At 43.5% G+C, this 22,204-nt stretch overlaps 1 protein-coding gene across 2 annotated transcripts in view; it reads right to left on the bottom strand.

Annotated features, from left to right (window-relative positions):
• The window catches only part of ZMIZ2 (zinc finger MIZ-type containing 2), a 42,542-nt gene that overhangs the window by 10,617 nt on the left and 9,721 nt on the right, over positions 1 to 22,204 (bottom strand). For both annotated transcript variants that reach the window (XM_073588642.1, XM_073588641.1), the window contains exons 2-8: positions 7,386 to 7,460; positions 6,742 to 6,856; positions 6,333 to 6,538; positions 6,032 to 6,218; positions 5,027 to 5,290; positions 4,599 to 4,772; positions 1,065 to 1,139 (exon numbers count right to left, since the gene is read on the bottom strand). In XM_073588642.1, the coding sequence (XP_073444743.1) occupies positions 1,065 to 1,139; positions 4,599 to 4,772; positions 5,027 to 5,290; positions 6,032 to 6,218; positions 6,333 to 6,538; positions 6,742 to 6,856; positions 7,386 to 7,435 (1,071 nt within the window). In that variant the 5' untranslated portion in view covers positions 7,436 to 7,460. The remainder of the gene's footprint in view (positions 1 to 1,064; positions 1,140 to 4,598; positions 4,773 to 5,026; positions 5,291 to 6,031; positions 6,219 to 6,332; positions 6,539 to 6,741; positions 6,857 to 7,385; positions 7,461 to 22,204) is intronic.

The raw sequence follows: 22,204 nt of genomic DNA, 5'->3' as shown, positions 1-22,204 counted from the left end.
TTTCCACAATGGTTGTCAGTTGTGCACATAAGCCACATTTTAAAGGGAGTCTGTCAACACAAAATGACTGATGAATCACAGGCGCTCAGTGCACCCTTGGCCACGGTTCGGCGTAATCATATTTATTTTGACAATCTCTGCCGCCTCTTCCATGATGGACAGCTCTGCCTTTATGGGCGAGGAGCTGGATGGAAAACAAGCAGGTGGGAAGGTGCACCAAAATTGTCCATCCACGCTAAGTACTCATTCAGATGTCAGATTTTCTTGCGCATAAGAAGAAAAAAAAAAAAAAAAAAATCGGACCCAATATTCTGATCGTGTGAAATGAGTACACAGAATAAAAATAAAATTCCTCCGTTCTGACAGTCCGTGAAAATCCAACTGCAATTGGATGCCATCAGAGTGTGGTCTGATTTAATTTCTCGGACCCATTGATCTACACTGCAGATTTTGATCCGACCCTCAGATCAGACACACCTATGATTTTCCACGTACTGATTGGTCTGCAAAAAAAAACACATGTGCATGGCCCCATTGACCATCACAGGTACAAGTGTTATCTGTGAAAATCACTTATCGCACTGGTACGCAAAAATCGTACGTCTGCATGAGCCCACGGTGCGACGAGTCCCTGAGCTTCGTTTGAACAGTCAATTTGTTCTGACTACCTTTAAAAAGGAAATATTAAGAGGTTTCTGATGGGTCATACAATTTTACGAGTCATACAAGTTTTTTTTTTTTTTTTAGAAAGTTAAGGGTGATCAATGAGTGAAACAGGATGTCATGAGAGGTGGCGAGTTCTCCTTGAATGGAAGTCTTCAAACAGAGGCTGGACAGACATCTGTCTGGGATGGTTTAGTGAATCCTGCATTGAGCAGGGGGTTGGACACGATGACTCAGGAGGTCCCTTCCAACTCTACCGTTCTATGATTTTATCGCTACTTCAGGAGGAGATATGGGAAGGAGCCATATAGATCGGTTTGCTAGATTGCTTCCTTTGGATGGGGCATGCCCGAAACACTCTACCCTGTCATCTTTCCACTCAGTTTCTGCTTTATACTTACCCCACTCATAGTCTGATTATATGCAAAGTTTCCACCATTGAAGTTATTGCTCTGTCCATTGTATTGATCTGTGAGCTAAAAAAGGAAAAAAAAAAAAAAAAAAAAAATCAGAACCTTAAAACAAATGATAGAAAACATCAACTAATCTTAAAGTGACGGTAGCGCTACAGGGGCCATACCCCCCACCACAACGAAGGTACCAATATATGGCCGCCCCTATGTAGCACTCTTGCGCCATTGTTTAGGCCTCGTAAGATCGGAGCAAGAGGACGGCTTCTGTGAGGGGCCATGTATAGGAACTTTCCACTGTAGGAAACAAGACGACTAATAATAAACGTGTAAGTCGGTGTTACAAGGGCCACTTCCTTTTTCGTTAACCAACTCTGTTCCTCACAGTATACGACTATAGAGCTCTGATGTCCTTGAAGGAATTAGTAAGGAGAATAGCAAGGAACACCTTCCTGCTGCAAAACCGTATCTAGTAGATTACAAATAGGTACATGGCACCAATCTATAAAACAAAAATGGGCTGTCGGTCACAGCAACCAATCACCGTGCAGATTTAATTTCTCAAAAGCAGTATAGGAAGAGAAAGCTGTGCAGTGATTGGTTGCTATAGGCAACGAGGCCCGCTTCCCTGTTACTCCGTTTCACTCAATCAATCCCATATTATATGCTGTCCTCTGTAAAATGTCTGCATTTATGAAGTAAAATGGTACCAGAATCCAGAGTGGAGATTGAGTAAACCCGATTTTGTTGGCCACTGCAACCAAACACAGCACAGATTTCATTTCACGACACTAATATCAGAACTGAAAGTCGGACTCTGGTTTGGACTTTTCTTTTACAGACATTCATAAATCTCCTCCAACATGGTTTCTTGTACCATTTGCCATCATCAATGCAGTTCTATTACAAAGAACGCTTGATATTTTGAGTCTCATTGAGCAAAACTGTTTCACAGAGACGCCATTCTTCTCACACGTAGCCACAAATCAGAGCTCACCTTACATTTCTTAAACTGCTTTGGCAAAATGAAAGCTGCATTGTGATTGGTTGCCATTGGCAACATGTGGTAGTGTTTTCTATTATAGAGTTTCAATATAGTGATGAGCAATTGTGTTCGGATAAGGCGTTATCTCAGCATGCCCGTGTGCTAACAGTGTCTTCGGGGTGCTTGAATAATATGTTTGAGTCCCCGTGGCTGCATGTCTCGCAGCTGTTTGACAACACTTGCAGGAATTGCCTAACAGCCAATCCCTGCATGTGTTGCAGCTGTCGAACAGTCACGAGACATACAGCCGTGGGGACTAGAACATAGTATTCGAGCACCCCGAATACACTGTTGGAACACAAGCGCATGGATAGCACCTTATCCGAGCACGTTTGCTCATCACTAGTGACCATCCATTTCTAAATTTTAAATGTTCCAGTGTTAAAAAAAAAAACCAAAAAAAAAAAAAAAAAAAAAAAAAAAAAAAACACACACACACCACCACCCACACCAGTGATGGTTGGTGGCGGGTCTCACGAGGCTCCCAAGCCCTGTAGCCTTTCCACGGCCACTAATTTGCTGCAGTTCTCACTTATTTCGGACGAACCTCGGATTATGTGAAAAATGCTACCCATTAGTGCCTGCTAATTGGCTGCAGTGCTGACATGGCGTAAGTCATGAGAGTATCAGGAGACCCAGCTGCAACATACTTGGAACTGTGCGGAATATATGTCATTTTAATTTAAGGGGTAACGTTTCTCCTTGTGGAGAGTGACAAGCCAGGCCTGACAAAGTTTAAGGAGACTTATAGGCAATGCATGCTCCTCTGGGAAAATAAATATTTAAAATTGCCTCTTCAGAGGGGACATGGACTAGAACTCTAGCCCTACCTATTACGTGGCACTACAGTTCTAGTCCTCTTCCTCGCTGAACAAGCAATTTGCACATTTTATTTCACATAAGGAAACCTAGTATTTAAGAAGGGGGATTTCCAAAGTAACGGACAAATCCTTTGACCCTATATCACAATTGAATTAAACGAAGCAGTTGACGCTAAAATCCCTTATCAATACATTTGCAGTGAAGCGCAAGTGTAGAATTACAAATCGATCGCCGTCTTCTCCAGTTTACGGCGATGTTCTGATCCTCTTCTGGAGCAGGTGACCACGGTTTGGCTTAGCTGGCTCACACAGTATTTTCAGGGTAGACCAAAGTTACTTTCTCAATGTAAACCAATCTCGATGTGAGGGCAATATTGGGAAAGCATCTACAGGTCTACACAAAAATCACTGTGTGATCGCGAAGCACTGTCACTTGGTCGAGAAGGAGATTGGAACATCGCCGAAACCAGAGAAAATGGAAATGGGCAAGTCTTTAAAGACGACCATAATCTAACATGCCTAAGGCTATGGGAACACGTTGCGGAATTGCCACAGAAATTTCCGAGGGAATTCCATTCTGCGGGAAATATGCGAGAAAACCGCATTTTAATTCCCGCGGAAAAAAAATAGCGATTTGCAAGTGCAATTAACTTGCAGAATGCTAGCGTTTTCCAAGCGATCTGTAGCATCGTCTGCCTCTCTCCTCTCCTCCAGACCGTGGGTACCATCCGCAAATGTTCTGCTTACTTTTTGCATGGTGGGCACAGCCACATGCGGAAAGTAAGCAGAACAATGCATTCCTGTGTGTGCGGATTTTCCCATGATTCCGCACAAAGAATGAGCATGCTGCCTATTTTTCCACGATGCAATTCCGCCACGGAAAAATCCGCAGCATTAGCACAGCATTGCGGAATCCCATAGGATTGCATGGGATGCTTTTTTTTTTTTTTTCGAGTTTTCGCGGCAAAATTGCGCGTTTAAAATCGCCGCGAAAACGCAAAAAAAACGCTACGTGTGAACACAGCCTAATAGTTGACAATCGTCAGCTTTTTTTTTTTTTTAAACAAACTATAGTTTTTTAATTTGGAAAAACTCATGAAATGCATACTGGCTAACAAGTTCCAGAATGGTTATACAGATTTTGAATGGCATGTGTGTTTTTTTCCCCCCCTGACATGTAATGGAGGAAGAGAAAAAAAAAGAAAAGAAAAGAAAAAAAAAAAAAAAAACCCACAATTTTGCCCATATAGGCTGGAAATTGCAACCTTTCCAGGGATCTGAACCCAACAATGAGGCACCCGCCAACATTAATTGGGATTATGGTGGACACTCCAACTGCAGATTCAGAAAGTCACATAAATCTATCCTCTATGGGGATCCCGTGCAAGAAAAAACAATATTTTATGCAGTTCTGTGACGTCTTGATCATATCTCAATCAACAGTACGTTGGCTCAAACCCAAGACATTGGACTAAATACTTCTTACTAGACATATAGCCCCCATAAAACATTCATGTACTTAGAAGCTGAATTTTCTAGTTTCAATATATAAAAAATAAAACCACCAAGATAAAAATAGAAAATAAGAAAACAAATAACTGCAGTTAGAGAAATGCTTTCTAGAAAAAAAAAAAAAAAATTATATAGAATATCACCCACCTTATAAAAATGGCCTCCAGGACCTGCCTGGGTTAGGTACTGCGACATATTCTGCTGTACACGATGCCCAGGATAGGAAGGGGATGGGGCGGATTGTTGAGGTGCAGATGGAGCATACTGACCCCCGTGGGGTGGATACTGGCCACCTTGAATGTACTGTTGAGGTGCATAACCCTAAGGAGAGGGGAATAAAAAAAAGGAATACTTACAAAAATGCTGCTCAAATAACAGAATAATCTGTTTGATGCAAAACCCAAAATTAATAAAACGTTTCAGTAAATTTATCACAAAATTGTAAATCAGCAGGACCCAATTTCTGATATTGTGCACCAAACGTCAATGCTAGATACAATTCACACAACCTTCACAAGTTCCGCAATACAAGGGACCTTGTCTACGTCTGTCACACATTAGCGCTGGGTACTCACCTCATTGGAGTATGTCCTTTTTACTCCTTGACGTGGCATCTGCTGGCCTTGGAGCTGTCCAGGGTAGCCATGAGGTGGTATCCTTTGACCAGTATACACCGGGTTCATACTTGGAGCTCTGGCTGAATTCATACTCATCTGAGCCATTCCTGCAGGTCCCATGACTGACCCCATACCTGCAGAGGTCATTCCACCCTGAATAGAGGGTCCCCGGGGACCAGAATGAGGCATGAACTGGCCACCAAAATTATGAGTAGGCCCCACCTACATTAAAAAAAAAAAAAAAAAAAAAATTATACATCAGAACATCACAGATTTTCCAGATTAAAAAGAGCTCTATAGCTTGAAAAGTCCCTTTGGTACCGCACGGAGATTTCTGCACCTCCTAATTGAAGGGTCACTGACTAACAAATCTCCAAGCAGCACCAAAGAAAGCCGTTTAAAGTACAGTGTCATTTCTAGAAATTTGGTATCACCAGTTTAATATTCTCACATGAAACTAATCACGTCAGAGGATCATTTTGATTGCTTTTCCCCTTTAGAGAGGCTGTCTCAACTTGTCTTGAGCGCACCGCTTCCCTGCCTGCCAGTTTCTCGCTTGACTGATCATCCAGACCATAGGCATTGTGGTGTCGCTGGGCTACACGGTGTGCTTTCTGATGCTGCAAGCAGAGGCAGCTTTGCCTACAAAGCTTCAAAAGAAGCGCAGTTGAATTGGAAAAGATTGTGTACTAACAGTGCACTTGTTGCAACGATCTGATCGGCTTCAGAGCAGCGCTTACGAGCCCTTTTAAACAGAGCTTGTAAGCACAGCACATACACAGTCTAGCAGCGGTGGCCAATAAACAATATAACAAACATGTTGCAAAATTGTTGGCTTTTTACAAGCGCTATGCAATTAAAGAACATGACAATCTTTTAAAAAAGGATCAATAAAACTTAAACGGTATTGAAAAATGCTTTCTGCATTTTAGAAGCAATTTGACTTCTAGCCTGACAACTTACCCCACCATACTGATTCATCTCCTGGGTCTGCTTCTCCTGAAGTGCAGCCACTGTCGCTGTCGCAGTCGCTGTGGCCGTTGCGGCAGCCACGGCTGCAGCAGCTGCTGCCTGAGTGAAATCTGCGGGACTGCGTCCTGTATGCTGAGCCATGCCCATTCCACCGCCAGCTGTTGGGCCGCCGGGGTAACTACCGTAGGTTGAAATAAAAAAACATTTTTATTTTTTTTTTAAATAATTACTATAATAATTTGGACGGTTGCACCCCCCTCCCCCTTTAATTGTAGATGCATAGATCTGTTACCTGTTGCTATAGGCAGAGCCTCCCGGATACCCCCCACGTCCATACATGTTTTGTGGCAGATAACCCTTTCCGGCTCCACTTTCTGGAAACCCTTGCTGACTAATAAACTGAGGGCTTCCCATCCCTCCACCGTTGCCAGCCAGACCTGGCATGACGCCGCCTCCTGTGGGGCCACCGCTGGGCACCATGGGATTTCCAAGACCCTCCTACACAAAAAAAAAAAAAAAAATAGTCAATAAATTCAAGTGTCGTTTGTGTTAATCCAAAATAAATCAATAAATAAAAATTTAAAAAAAAAATATATAAAAAGACGGGGAGGAGATGGAATAAAAGGGGTGGGTGTGGAAAGGGTTAACCGAAGCAATGCCGGACGGGCGTATAGCAGGAGGAGTGACGTCATGCACATTACCTGGCTCTGCGACGTGTTGCTCAAACCCCAGACGGTGGTTACTACGGAGAGCGATCCTGCAGGCTGGTTGGTGTTTGGTTGCCAGGGAACAGAGTCGTATGCAAATGAACCATCACTGTTTGGGGGGGGGACAGAGGCGGGAGTTAGCGGCGTGTGCACGAACCATATGAGAAATGTTTAGATACATTGGATATGGGAGGTACAGAAATGGGAGATTATGCAGATAGCATTTACACCTTAACCGATGCGGGAAAAATTCTATGCACCTATTAATTCAGGAATCGACGCGCCAAACCAAAACGCGCCTTCTATTATCGTCAGATTAAGTATGCAAAAAATAGAAATATATAACAAAAAAAAAAAAAAATATATATATATATATATATATATATATATATATATATATATATATATAAAAATACACTTTAAGAAAAAAACTGCATTAAAAAAATTACTTAAACATACACCATACAGCATGCAGTAAATATACATAGAAAAAAAAAAAAAATAATGAAATGACAAAAGAAAAACAGCACACCACCAAAATGGGGAAGGAAAAAATAAAAAATTTTAATAACGCCCAGAGGCAATGGATGAACGCACTGATGCGCACTTCGCTGGGGTGGTGCCCATCTGGCGCTTACCTGTGTCCTGTGCCTGGATGAGATGGTTTCATGGGGTTCATTGAATTCATTTGCAGGCGACTGTTTTGTCAGTGGCTGCAGAGAGAAGAAAGAAACAACCAACCTCAGTCATCTATTATGTCTCATTCCCCGGAGGCTTGTCACCGCGCACCTTTAAATTGCCCTGCAAGACTCGCAGCTTTTCCTTTCTCAAGACCTCTGTGCAGCACAGAACAGATGTTGCATTGCTAAGCATTTTTCACCTGCCGCAAAGGGTTAACGTGGTGCCCATCTGCCCCCGGCCTTCCCTCTGATCACATGATCACTGTGCATCCTGCACACAGGACGTGGAGGTTGGCACCATGCCGGCAGTTGGCACTCATTCTATAGACAACTCTTGGTTAACCCTGGTGCTGCCACGGACAGCCAACCATGATCATCGGGCACAGAAAAGACATGACCTGGGCAGCTGTCCACAATGGCGTCTCCTCCTTGGGTAGGACGAGATATGGAAACCACAAAAATTATGTAATTATACTTTATCAGCAGCGATATTCTGAGATTCGTGTGTCAGAAGCCAATAACTGAGTCTGAGCCGCCATGGTGCAGGTGCAAGAAGACGACCACAAAAAGGAAATTCCAGGCAACGGAGGTGGGTGAGGACAGCTGGCATAATAAACGTGGGGTGCCAGCTGCACCGGGTGAGGGAGACAGGGCAGGAAGGAAACAAGCAGAGGAGGGAACGGAAAACAGCGCATAGCGGGTGGGAGTCAGCAAAGTGCAGAGCTGGAAGTCGCAACTAAACCATGCATGGAGGACACATAGCCTGCGGCGACAGGTGCACAAACCTCGGCCCGATTCTCCCTGCACGGGGCAGTTCTATGGTGGCCCATACACAAGTCTACAATGTGGCCGATCGATCGCCGCTCAGATCATTCAATGTAACAATCAACATGCCAGGGTGAACCGGCAGATCAAAAGGCACAATCCACCAGGCCAAGTCCGCCATTGCGCATAACATTTACAAAAAGGGCGGTCAGCGGAAATGACCCAAGTCGTCTATTTCTACTGACTTTTATGGTCGCATTTAGGTAATGCTTTGTAAAAACAAAGAAATTTCTAAATTTACTGTTTATTAAAATTCCAGCATCGTATTTTTTTTTTTTTGTTTACCGCTTGTTGCTTAGGCTACCGGCCACCACTGCGGTGCAGTAGTGGTGGCTGAGCACGTGCACTGCTTACAAGTGCTGCGCAGAGGCTGGCCGAATCGCTGGAACATGCCAGCAGCTCCTCATCCAGGCCAGCTTCAATGCCCCTGCGCCACTTTAATACCGCAGGTCCTGACTGTCAAGCAGGAGTGCACTTTCCCCCAAACTAACAAGATGCTAAAAGGGCGTGGAGCAGTGCACTCCCAATTCAGAAGATGGGAATAAAAGCTCACACAGGGGGTAGATCTGCTGTAGAATCTCCATTCAGATTCTGGGGTATGAAATAAGCGATGGAAGATAGATGATTCACATACTATGCAAAAGCAAAAATAAAATACAGACTTGCCATGAATCTGTGGCAAAATCTGCCTGTGTGAACAGCGACTGTTCCTTGTGTGCAGAAAATCTGCTGTATATACATTGTGGATGGGACGTTATCAGTCCCATGTGGACGGGACCTAAGGAACAATATAATCTGAGGGTAAAGGGAGAACAGTAACAATCCACTGATCATTACCAGAGGAAGTCAGTCTGTGAGGAGGAGATAACGGTTTGTGGTTACAGTGCACTCATTGCAGCCATTTTGTAGGCAGAACATTCTGGGAAATATCAGCTCACTAGACATCGGTGTCATCTGTGACTCATGAGGAATATCCTGCCTCGTGTCTCTGCGATGGAAGGCAAGTAGCGAACAACTACCAGGGCAGAAGACAATCGTGATTTACTGTTTGTGAGAGCCAAAGCCAAATCCTTTAAAGGGTTTGCCCACTTCTGGACCACACCTTCTTACATACTATAGTGGCCCCAATAGAAAAATAAAAGCAAAAAATACCTACCTCTAGAACTGGCGGAGTTTCTGCAATGTTGGCGCCATGTGCCTGTCACATGACAATGTCACGTGAGCTCTGCAACCAATCAGCAGCCACAGATTGCATGCAGTAGTCATACTTCAGTCACGAGAAACCGTTCCATCTGACAACAGTTAACACTGCAGCTGATCAACGGCTATCGATTAGGTCACGGGACCACCCAAGAAGATAGCGGTGATAATGATGGAACGGCGCTGGTCAGGGAGGAGAGTATGCGCCGTTACCTTTATTGGGGATTCTACTACTGAATAGCACATTTTTAGATGTAAAAAGACAACCTCTTTAAGGCTCTCTTCAGGCCCGGTTTTTGTGGCAATTTGCAGTAGTAGCCATCCATTACATGTGTGAAAGAATTTTCATAAAACCCTATTCACGACCCGTGGGAATCAACGTCATGTTTTGAGAAACAGCTGAAACTTTTTAAAGGGGACCTGTTACTTGCCATAAATGTGTAATTTTCTTACTTTACCGCTGTTCTCCCAAATCCGAGATGGTTTTTTTCTTTTGTTTCTGCGCCTCTTCATTCCTGAAATATTGACCCCTTATTCCTGTATTTAAATCTCAGTTTCTTTAGCCATGTGGGCTGGTTCCCAACTCTACACTATGGGTAGATTCCTGAAAACCACACCCTCTTGGGAAAAAAAAAAAAAAAAAAAAAAAAAAAAACACGACAAATTTCCATACAGAGAAGAGGAGGCCATATCTCAGGAACAAAAGAAAAACCGCGCTGGATTCAGAGGAACAGCAGCAATTACACCACATAAGTTACATATTTATCTCCATTGATAGGTCTTTTTCAACTATTCATGCGTCACAAACTTTATATATACGGCAAAAACCAAAATGAAAGCCATGTAGGCAGTATATGAACAACACTTACAGAACTCATTGCAGAAGACTCCTTGAAGAGCTATTAGAGTCAGCCATATTTAATCTGATACTGTCAATGAGACAGTGAAGACCTTTTATCTTCATTCATGGTGGTCAATAGGTGTCCACCTTCAGATGACAGATAAATCAGCCTTCTAAAGAAAAAAAAAAAATGGTCTGAGCGCTGACAGATATAATCATTTTATTGACAGATGCCATAGTGATTCCTGGAATACTTCTCCTCAAAGTCATCACTTTCTCTTCATGTATTATCGGTCACGGCCTTACACGGTTATCTATTGCCTGGATAGTTTCGCCAGGAGAGAAGGGAGGAAGAGATACCACCAATCAGTCCTCATGTGATGCACCAGGGGCGTGAACACATTTCTCCCCTGTGCCTTTTTACCACTTCAAAAGATACACATAGTAACAATAGAGTTATAGGAACCAACATGGACTGTTCCGAAAACCACAGTTTGGGTGTAAAAAGTTCTGGTGCACATCAAACCTGTGGGCAACACTGAGGAATATGGGGAAAGAAAGTGGTCATCGACTGATTGTGAAACATGGCGTTAATCAACCACCTAACCTAAGTATACAAAAGTGGTGGATTTGATTCCACACTTTCAAGTGCAGACAGAGGTCCATACTGGCCGCGGGTCTCCCGATTCGAACTCCAATTCCAAGTTACATGAGGCGGACTAGTTCAGGTTAGGAGACCCACAGCTGGTATGGACCATCTTGGTCAGTAATCCCAGTCCACACTTAAAACAATGATGGTTCAAGAAGAAGCGGTTAGTCATTATAAAGGGAACTCAAGTTGAGATAGTCTCCGGTACAAGAAAACTTACAAAACAGCAAGTTTGATCTTTAGTGGGGTAAATGTGAGGGAATTAAAGGACTCGGCACAGATAGTTGGCCAAAATGGCTGATGTCAATTATAACAAATGATTGTCTCATTTAAACAAACTGGCTAACAAACACTTGTTATCGGTCAAGACATTGGTCTAGCATGTTGGCATTTTTTCGACTGATGAAGAGCACTGGCTACATCATTGGTTCCCAAAAATTCCTACACAGTTGATGCGGATTGAGAGTGTTCATTGTTCCATGTATGGCGGCCTTTAAGTTGGCCATGAGCTTTAGATGGCCATCAGGCCAATGCTCATTCAGCCGACCTCTACATCGACGTTCAGCTTGGCCAACCATCAGGTTCTAAATAGGACAAGGGGAATAAGCAACTGCTGGACATCTCCAGAGGTTTGTCTCACCAGAAAGCACAAGAAACATAATTTGGCCACCATCAGGAGTTAACAAATAAAAGTCTTACAGCCTGACTAATGAAGCAATTTCCCTACTACCAGATTTGGGAAATGTATTGGCCACAAAAGTGTGACCAGTGGCTTCACTTGAAGCACGTAGGCTCAAATGCAAAACGTCCTACAGGGCTCCGAACTGTCACAGGACTTGAATAGTATTGATATTCTCAAATGGGACAAGTAAATATTTTGGATCATGAAAGGCTCCAACCCTAAACCATATTAGTTATGACTCTGCGTGTGAATATTTCTGAAGCACAGAAATCCCAAGATAGTGGTGCGGCAATGCACGTTCAGCACGTTACAAATGCCCTTTCATTATTTTTTTTAAATTCGAGAGCATCTTTAGGGTTTCCCTCGCCAAATAAAGTTCCAGTCACATACTGGGTCGGCACATTTAGTTTTTGGTCTTGTATGCAGAGGTACATCTTGTGTAAGGTTCTCAGAACTGCAGACACATGGGATTGAGTGATCATGGCAGCACTTTTTTTTTTTTTTTTTTTTTTTTTTTTTGTTTCCCCCACACTTCCTGCCAGTCATCCTCTTGAAGAACATTGCTGTCTGCCTCTTTACAACATGACTGGTAGTAATAAGGAGGGGAAGGAAAAAAAAAAAAAAAAAAAAAAAAAGAAGAATCCTTTCTAAACCTTAACGCACTCCTCCTCTCTTGTATTTTTGACAGCAGGGAATGGATAGATCACTAATCACGATCAAGATAAGGACATTAATAAAGATAGACCTTCATGGAGAAGATGGACATGCTCCACTTTCCCTCTATCTTCCCCATGAGATCCATCTTCTGTAGCGTTGCTGTGCACAAACGCTCAGCTACTAAGAGATCAATCACTTTTATGGATTACCTTTCCCCACCCCACCGTTCCCTTTTTGTGTGTGTGTGCTGGGTATCAAAGCAGACATTTCCCGTCAGAGGTATATTTATGCAATATTGGTACGTTTGCAAGGATATTTTCTGACATTCAGTTGGGTCAGCAGAATTCTCCTCAAGTCTACAGCCAATTTTACGTCAATAGAGTCCTATTCAGAGAGTAAATACGAGAGAATGTCTGAGGGAGACTTCATAAAAAAACCACTCCACCACTATGGATCCACCATGGTCAATGTTGTCGACCATACGGTAGACGCATCTAGCCATACATGAGAACACCACCAAAGTTGGTGGGGGCTGATATGGCTGAATGCGCTTACGACCTACAATTCCTGTGATGACCGCACATAATTATTTGCACATGTGAATATTTTCTAGAAACAGCGCCACTTTTCTCCATGGTTTCAGTCTAGCATTGCAGTTCAGCTTTATTCACTGGAGTAGGACTTCATTTTCCATGCGTTTTCAGGGGACTTTTGCAGTGGCACCCTACCCTTTCCTCGACTACAGATGAACGCTCAGTCAGTCCGAGGATTCATATGAATCGGGGGATTGGGCGAGATAATTGTCAGATAAACAAAACGCTCGGCTGGCAGCTATCTTGTGTATGGCCACCTTTACGCTTCTTGAGTGGTTGTCACCCAGTTTTTTTCAGAACTGAGATACAGATCTAGAAAAATTGTCCTTTTAGCCATCATGAATGTTCTTTGGGAGTGGATATGAAGGGCCGTATCGGTTGTCAACGCGATTTCTTTATCCAACATAAATCCCAATGGATTCCTAAAGGCAGAGTAGACCCCAGAATCCTTATGCACTTGACATGATGGTCATTTATGGATTGCACGGCAGGACATTCCACGTGACAGATCAAATTATAGAATAAGAGAATAGGTACAAGATCGGTGAAACAATTCCCTCATCGTTTCCTGGAAAAGGAGACAATGAAGACATACTGATAGGGAATTTAGATTGTGAGCCCCATCGGGGACAGTGATGATAATGTGTGCAAACTGTAAAGCGCTGCGGAATATGTTAGCGCTATATAAAAATAAAGATTATTATGAAGAAGAATTCTAAGAAGTCTTGAAGTTTGGGCCAAAGAACCAATCGCGAAAAGTCTCCAAAGACAAGTAAGACAGGGTTAATAGCTGTATTGCAGTATGTAGGGCTGGCATCTCTACACAAATCCTCATGATGCTCCCCCTCCCTCCTCCTCCTCGCCGTCATGTCCCTGGAACATCGGGTTCTGTCTTGTTCTCTCTCACCAGGATCTCGCTGTCCAACCCAAACACAAAAATGTACGAGCACCCCCCCCCCCTTCAAAGCACAGTACCCCTTCATCCCTCACAACCCCTCCCTACACTTCACACAAACCAAATGCTTACTTAAAAAAAATAAAAAATTATTATATATATATATATATATATATATATATATATATAAAAATGCTGCAATCCACAATGAATACAATGTGTATTCTCTCCTGTGCCGCAGCATCCTCACCATACCCCACACATCCAGAGCGGCATCTGTTTTACACATCACATCTGCAAATCGAGAACTACCACCTCATCCAATCCTCACACCAAGAGGCCACCATGAAAAAAAAAAAAAAAGCAAAAAATAAATGACTTAAAAAATACAACTTATATGTATAGTTAGATATTATAACCCTTTCCTCTCTTTTACAATAGAGTATATGTTCACACACTGCGTTTTTTTTGCTGCTTTTTTTAAGCAAAGTAAAACGCAACAGACTTATTGGGGGGGGGGGGGATTCTGGATTTGGCACGGATACAAGCTCTGCCCCCTACTGCATGCGACAGATATTTTATTTGCACCCAACGATAAGGAGGTCCTCCGGAGGATTCCAGCTTCCATTACTGTCACCGAATAAGAGCAGCGGCTTCTCTCTGTCCCTCTATGGGAATAGAAAGACATGTTGGGGCAGGGTTCACTTACTAAAAAAAAAAAAAACTGGATGACAACTACCGTAATTTGACTGTGTTCAACTAATACAGTCATCCTGCTAAGATAATGAGAATTTTACTTGCAGATGAGAATAATGGGAAACAGCAACGAATTTTGGAAGCAGTGATTATGACAACCATAAAGATCACCCAGCTTTCCAAGAAAAAGATGGGTACAGCTGAACAGAAGCTTAAAAGAGGGGGGGGGGGGGGGGGGGGGGGGAGAGAGCACACTGGGACTTTGAAGCCCCTGAACATACAGAGCAGTGACCGCAATACAATATATGATTGTACTCGCCATACATAGTGTGACACAACCTGGATTGTGCGCTGTCACAACCACTCCACCAGCTCTGAAGTTCAAGTGACTCATGGACATATGACCCCGTTGCGGCGTCATGACTTTCTAGTGTGGGTGTCAGGCTGGATCTCAGCGCCACGAGCAGCTATAACGCAAAAAGACTTCCTAGAATAGATACGGTACATTAATGATTCATGCAGAAACACTAACAAAAAAAAAAAAAAAGAGAAAACGTATACATACAGATGTGAATATATCTGTACACACGGTAAAATTGCAATGTGTAAAAACAAGCAACGTCCCTCTGATTACAAAGTCTCCGATTCTAAGGACAGAGGGTCACTGCTCATTCGGCCACCTCTGTAGTTACCAGCGGCGGCCACGCTTGCAAGGGAAGCTCTGAAGCAGCTCAGCGCCCCTGTGCTCCTCCGATGCTGCAGAGATCAAGCTGCCTCCGTTTGAAGCCTTGGGAGAGGATGGGCGCAGCCACATACATCGCCCGCAGTATACAGCGGACGTGCTGCCGACACCATGCTGTATGGGGACAGAACTATCGTATTACCAACAGCGTCGTTCTGTTTCCGTCACAGGCCAGAAAACGAGCACTTGGGTGAGATCAGCCCGCCTATATGTCCCACTACACCAGTGCTGCCACCTCTTCACTCCCAGTCAGACCACTAGGATCTAGATCATACAGGGATTCAAACTATATAACCTTATTTCAAAAAGAGAGAGAACCTTTTAAATATCCAGCTAATAAGTTCTGAATCCATCGTGCCGAGGGACCTGATATTTTCATCCATCACACTGACTCAGGTCCCAGTGAATTCAATGACATCTGCGTAATACATAATTTCCCCTGCGGTGGCGCTAGCAGGAGATCAAGCCTTTGACCGCTGGATTTTCCTGCAGCAGGACATCCTGTTACGAGCTTAGGAGAGGACAGAAAAGGGATTGTCCAATGCTGACAATTGTTCTAGGTACATTCTGTATTATTACAGCTCACACATCATCCACATCCATCTGCAGAAGTCTTATACTTGCTGTCAATGAATGGAAAGCTGTATATAGAGGCCTAAAGTCTATCTGATCGGGGTGGGTGTCCTACTAACGCTTTCCCAACACAGTAATTTGTGACCCTTCAATAAATACTAGCAGGATCGCTGGGACCACCACTTTCCCAAAACAAGACTTTATGGTCCTGGCTTGACCTCAGGGCTTCAGGCCCGAACTTACAACCGCATGTGTGTAATTCAGAACCCCACAGTTAGACCAGGCATTACGCTGTCTGTACAGACCGTGAAATAACCCTGTGTGAACACAACCCTAGCCAGAATGGTGCTTGGGAATCTCAAACTTCCAGTATTTCTAGTATATTACCAGTTGCACGAATGAAACATGTCCCAAATTGAACACCTTACAAAACCTTAATTTGGTGATCGAAAGACACTAAGTAAACAGGACTGCAAGGTAGGAAGCTTCCATTCAACAGGCAGAGATCTTGAAAATGGTGAAAAACAAATAGAAAGTGGCAAAAATTCACTAAACAATGAATATACTTCATTCACGGAATAATTGACAGGCCCTTTGACTGCAGCCTGTGTGTTGGATGGTAATACCAAGGGGAACGCAATGCAGAATTTGGAGGAATGAGGCCGGTCTAGTAGGTACATACATACCGTAGACACATTTCCCACTTAGGCACATTACTAAGGGGATGGCCGGTACTGAACAACCCCTTTAAGCTTTTGTGACCTTTTCCATGCATAGTGTGCAAATGGTTTGTCAATAGATGGAACACATCTATTTTCTGCCATTTCAGACAGCACATCTAGAACTAATGCCCCCACCCCATAGATTATAGACATATACTACACAGCGGGCCACCATTTTGCCCCGCACCTTGTGATCCCATGCTTTCCGAGAACACGTTATCTTTCATGGTGCAGATAGATATAATACCACATTAGGGCTAGGTAAATATTCATTTCATCTCCCCAGTCCTGGTGATAAGCGGCACCATCACACACACGTCCAACCGTTCGGGACAATTTAGCCAGGAGCCGGAATATGGAAGGAAACCACGTTGTTATAGGGTCAGAAATAAACACTCTGTGCCTCCATAGCGGTAGGGTGAGAAATGGAAGCAGTAGTCATGAATATGCAGACATTATAAGCAACTGGTGTCAAAATCCCCAAGCCAAACCGGCACACTGCATATCCTGGAGCTCTCCCGGACACCAAGACTAAGATTGTCCTATAAAAAAAAAAAAAAAAAGCACAGAAATTACATTACAATACATGCATAATTTGTATTATTTGTGGCGGAAAAAAAATTATATAATTTGTTTTCCACAATAAAAAAGTTACGCATGTAATGTCATTAACGTAATATATCTATATCAAGACTACCACCCCCAATATCCACACTTGTCCCATTATGCTCCTCCAAGCTCATTCTCATCTCCGCTCCCTCAGTCCCGCTTCTCCCCTTTGCTCCCCCATCTTTCCCTCCTTCAACGATTCTCTTGCTTGTCACACGAGATACTTGGAATTCTCCCAATTATTTAAATCCACAAGATTTCTGCCAATTCTCTCCCTGCCCCCTCCCCGTCCAACCTGCTGTGCAAAGCCTTTGCCTGAGGTAGCCTGTCACACCTCCCCCGTCTCAGCCCTATCTGTGTCACACAGGCACTACAGGAGCAGGATGAGGAGCTTTGTAGTCAGTCAGTGCCACAGGGCAAACATGTAGTATCATGAGGAAAGGCGGTAGTCCATCATATCATGGCGACATGGGCACAGGAGGAGGCCACAGTTTGTGACTCGGAGCAGGAGAGCCGTACGCTGTGACAGGGCGTTTTGTACAAGACACAAGATGGAGAGGTGGCACACGGACATTTCTACTTTTTACCAATGTACCATATTAATGACCGAGTGCGGGTCCTGGAGGGAACAGTTTTATGGCATAAAAATCAGCAAGAAAGCGCTTCACCTGCACTGGTCTCACACGCGCCATTTGTCACTGCAAACTATACGGTTTACTGATACATGCCATACTGGCATGGCAGGAAAATGAAGGCCTACTGGATGTGTTTGGGAGTAGTATATCTCCATTGCCATGAAAGGTCCCTGACTAATTAAAACTTAAAAATTGCTTCAAATTCCCAAATTTGAAGCAAAATAAATATCCATGTGTTTACAGAGAACCATTCGCCCGATTCATGGTGCCCAAACCACGGGTAGCCATAGACCTGAGCTGCACGATTCCATCCAAGTAGGTTTTCCCCTCAAAACACTCCAGTGTTAATGAAAAAAAAAACAAAGTTTGAAGGACCATAGGGAAAGACGAGACTAGTCTGGTACAGCCCCCACTGGCTGGATTCTCCCCATATCTCATGGTTGATAGGCATCTTGGTAAACACACACATGGTAGAGACTAGTCAACAACCCCCTCTACCACCCCCCAGCACTGGGAGAAGCCAGCCGGGGTGGTGCCGGAGTAGTCTCATCTCTCCCCATGGTGCCCAGCTGGATCTTCAAACTGTTCTCAGAAACCTCCAGAGAGTTTGAGAAAAAAAACAAAAACCTGGCTCCAATTATGCAGCTAGTTTCGAATTCGTGCTTCCCGTGGCTTGGGCTGCGTGAAATCGAGTAACAGGTTCCCTGGAAATACTTGAACCCAAGTAATTGTCCACATGTGGACACTGGTGTGAGAGTGACTCAAAATCTTAAGGAAACCCCTTCACGAATGACAATATGGCCTCCTGGGAACGCCAACAGAAAACAACAATGATGGATCATTTGATTTATAAAGAAGTTAGCCTCTATCACAATTGGGTAAAAATGAGCCAATCGATTACAAGCTCTTCCAATTTCATACACACAAGAAAAAAAACAAACATTTTTTCTGTGAATTGATTGAACTAAGTAAAATGGCCGATGGCCGCCACTTTGCCGGATTCTTTTTAGGGCTGACAAGGAATTTAAAAAAAAAAAAAAAAAAAGCTATACCACAGTTCCCCACCGGCTCTGGTCTCCTTCTGTTGCAGATTTGACTGTACACAAAGTCACCTAGTGAAGGCCAAAGGGAGAGGCAGTAGAATAATAATAATCTTTATATAGCGCCAACATATTCCGCAGCGCTTACCAGTTTAAGAGTTCCAAACATAAGTCATAAGTAACAACGTTAACAAGAAGACCGGGCATGCAGCTGCTGCAGCAAGACAGCAGATGGGCGAGGCTTGAGAAAATCTCACACCTTGAGCCGAAACGTCACAGGAGCCCTTATGGGCTAATAAAGAACTATATTTTTTCTAAGGATGAGGACTGCTGCCTTCATTTTCTTTGTACTATAATATATATTTTTTTTAATTTAAAACAGCAATCAATGAACATTTGGTGGTGTTAGTTACGTTGGAATCGAATTTCCCATCCGAATTTAAGTGAATCTGTCGAATTCCAATTTTGTTCAGGTCTTCCACTAAGACTCAAATTGTAGTCGAGGAGGACGAGGCCAACATCACAGATGGTACACCTTCCTAATCTGAAGATGTGGTTTCCTTTAGTAACCTACATAAAAGTGTTCTGCAGGTTTCATGAACTCTCACCATGGTCAGGCCCGTTACGCTGCAAGAGTCCTCAACATTTCCTCTTCAGGTTATTTAAAAAAAAAAAAAAAAAAAAAAAGAAATCACTTTACCCGTTTTGTGCCTAACATCTCAAATTGGGCCCAAAATCCAACCTCTCTACGGCCACTAAGAAACATTCAGCTAACTTTGCTGCTCCGACTGTTGTGGTACAAAAGGAATTCTATTTCCTGGCAATTTAGAGAACAGTGAAAAAAAAAATTAGGAATGCAAAAAAGGCAATTACCAACATAAAGGGACCACACACAAATGTTGCAACCCCCTCCACAGAAAGCAGGGGAACAGGAACTCCACCTTTCTAAAACCCTGGGGCAGGGGGTGGGGGGGGGTCTCAGAAGTTGGCTTCCTGCTGATCTGATTTTTAGAACAGGTCATAAACCTGCTGGCACCTAAGCAGTGATCAAGCGACACATATATACTGTATATAAGATAAAGCACAAATCATAGAAACAAAACAAAACTGGGAATAAGGGTAGAGGGGCATTATGCTGCTGGCAAGGATCCCATCTGGAGGTATGGTGGAGCGCTACAGGGATTGTCTAATATTTATTGAAAGTTTGTAAAAAGGACTAGATCACCAGTCACTCAACTCTCTGAAAGTGACCTTCCAACCACGTGCACATGACCGCTGCAGCCAATCCTTGTTCTCAGGAGGAGTGATGGCCGGCACACGACTGCTATGGGAGACCAAGTGGTGCCAACATCACCAAAACGTCACCGGTCTGAGAGGGGAGTATCAGCTGTTTGGGTTTTTTTTCCCCCCAATGGGGCCCTGTTCCACTCATGACTACTTGGACAAACACCAAGTAGTCCAAGATCTTGGGAATTTGGAGCCGAAGTTGTTAACTAAGGAACTGAGAGACATGACAAAGTGGCAGGGGGCACTAACCTTGTAGCTTCCAATCAATGAGCCTTGAGTGCCCATCACCCCATTACTGGTTCTCCTGTTGTCCTTCCTTGAATGACTTATTAGGCGCTAACCACTGCATAGTGGAAGCATCCCACAAGACCTGCCATTCTGGAGATGCACTAACCCAATAGATTAAAACCAAATTGTGGTAACTAGAGGGGTAAATGAATAGTATAGGTCCGATATATCTTCTGCCTGCATATGGGAGCCAGCAGAAATCTGTAGTCGTTCAAGTTTTTTACCCGGTGTACCACCAGACACGACATTAAAGGAGCTGGCTATCAGACAGTCTTAACACTCATTCGACGAAAATTTTCGCTCATCTGACCTTTTCCCCATGTACATGCACACTTGGGAAAGGGGAAATAAGCCACTTCCAGGCACCTCTTGCCACAATCCCTGGGATCAAAAGATTGGGCTGGTTTAAACATGTCTGATCCCATTACCACCCTTCCACCTCGGACCTCTAATGTTGAGAGGAAGGCTAGGGTTACCCCACCACCAACCACACAATAAAAGGTGCAACTGGTCTTTCTGACATAGGGGTTTAAGCGGGCAGTGACCCCAATGCGCAGAGCCACCTTTCCACTCGCCCATAGATTCTGCTTCCATTACATCAACGTAAAAAAAAAAAAACTCAAAATAACCCACTCCGCCTGGAAATCCCCTTTTATTTCAAGTGGTGAGAACACAGGATTTTCTTGTAACAAATGTGGAAGTTCATGGTGTTCAACCTCGTGACACACGTCAGCAATGGTTTATCTCCATGTCAAAAATGGTCACTGGTGGGGAATACGGGAGTCCTTCAAGCCCTTCCCAAAAGAATCTGGAATGCGTTGCCAGCTGCTCAGCATCATGGTCTCATCTTTTAGGAACGTAAAATAAAAAAAATAAATAAACTGCATCCAAAGGCAATTTTTTTGTAAAAAGAAAAATGTAGATAATACTAATCAAAAATAGCGATTTTTCACTAGCTAAGTCCCAGTAACAAGGCAGTGGGAAGCAATTTAGGAAATATGTCCCCAAGAAAGGCAACGGAACGCAAGATTTAGACTTGTGCGCGGAATTCTACATTCCGCATGTATGGGAATTAGGCGCGGTGGGCACACTGGGGTATTCCTTGCTTTATATAGGGGCAGCAAGGCAAAGTGTGGGATCCTGCTGCTGCGATACAAGAAGTCAATCCATATAGGGAACAAAATATAAAGAGCAGCCGCTACAGCGTTTCCAAGCCGGTGGAATTCACATGAAAAGACTCCTATCTAAGAATCTATAGCTATTTGCAGAATGATGACCGCCCACATTATTTCCCCGAAGACAACAAAAATCCACGAGTCCTATCCGTGATATAGAAGGGGCTCGAAGTGTAGGTTATTTTTATTCCTAGCAGCAGCGTTTCCCTTTTAAGGCCTGAAGTACGCATCTATTATGTGTGCTTTATAAAGCTATGTGGTAATACTACGAATCCGCAAATATAACATGTCTGCTCACCTAACGCCAGCCATGCATATATGTGCGAAAGGCCTGAAAGCCTACTGCACAGTCCAGGGGACAGACCTTCAAAGAGTTACCTTTCTCCACATGTACTAGATCTCTTTAGTGCCTCATTTATTTGGTGCACCAATTAATGGGTACCCTTACTAATCGTCTCTACTTATGTACACTGAATGCCATCCAATACAAAATAGTCCAAATCAAGGAACCAGCAGGGGGATCCTGCTCCACCATGTCTGTTGATTAGGCACTGAAACAGGACAACCCCCTTTAAGCATGGTTTGCAAGGAATTATTGAAAATTTCATTCTTAGCCAAAAGTGGAAAAAATATTATTATATAATATATCTCATTTTTTTGGTGCTGCT

Source organism: Dendrobates tinctorius, unplaced genomic scaffold (assembly GCF_039654945.1).
Source record: "Dendrobates tinctorius isolate UK_male_01 unplaced genomic scaffold, ASM3965494v1 ptg000104l, whole genome shotgun sequence".
NCBI lineage: Eukaryota > Metazoa > Chordata > Amphibia > Anura > Dendrobatidae > Dendrobates > Dendrobates tinctorius.
The sequence above is the reverse complement of the archived record's forward strand: the minus strand, read 5'-3'. Positions and strand labels throughout refer to the sequence as shown.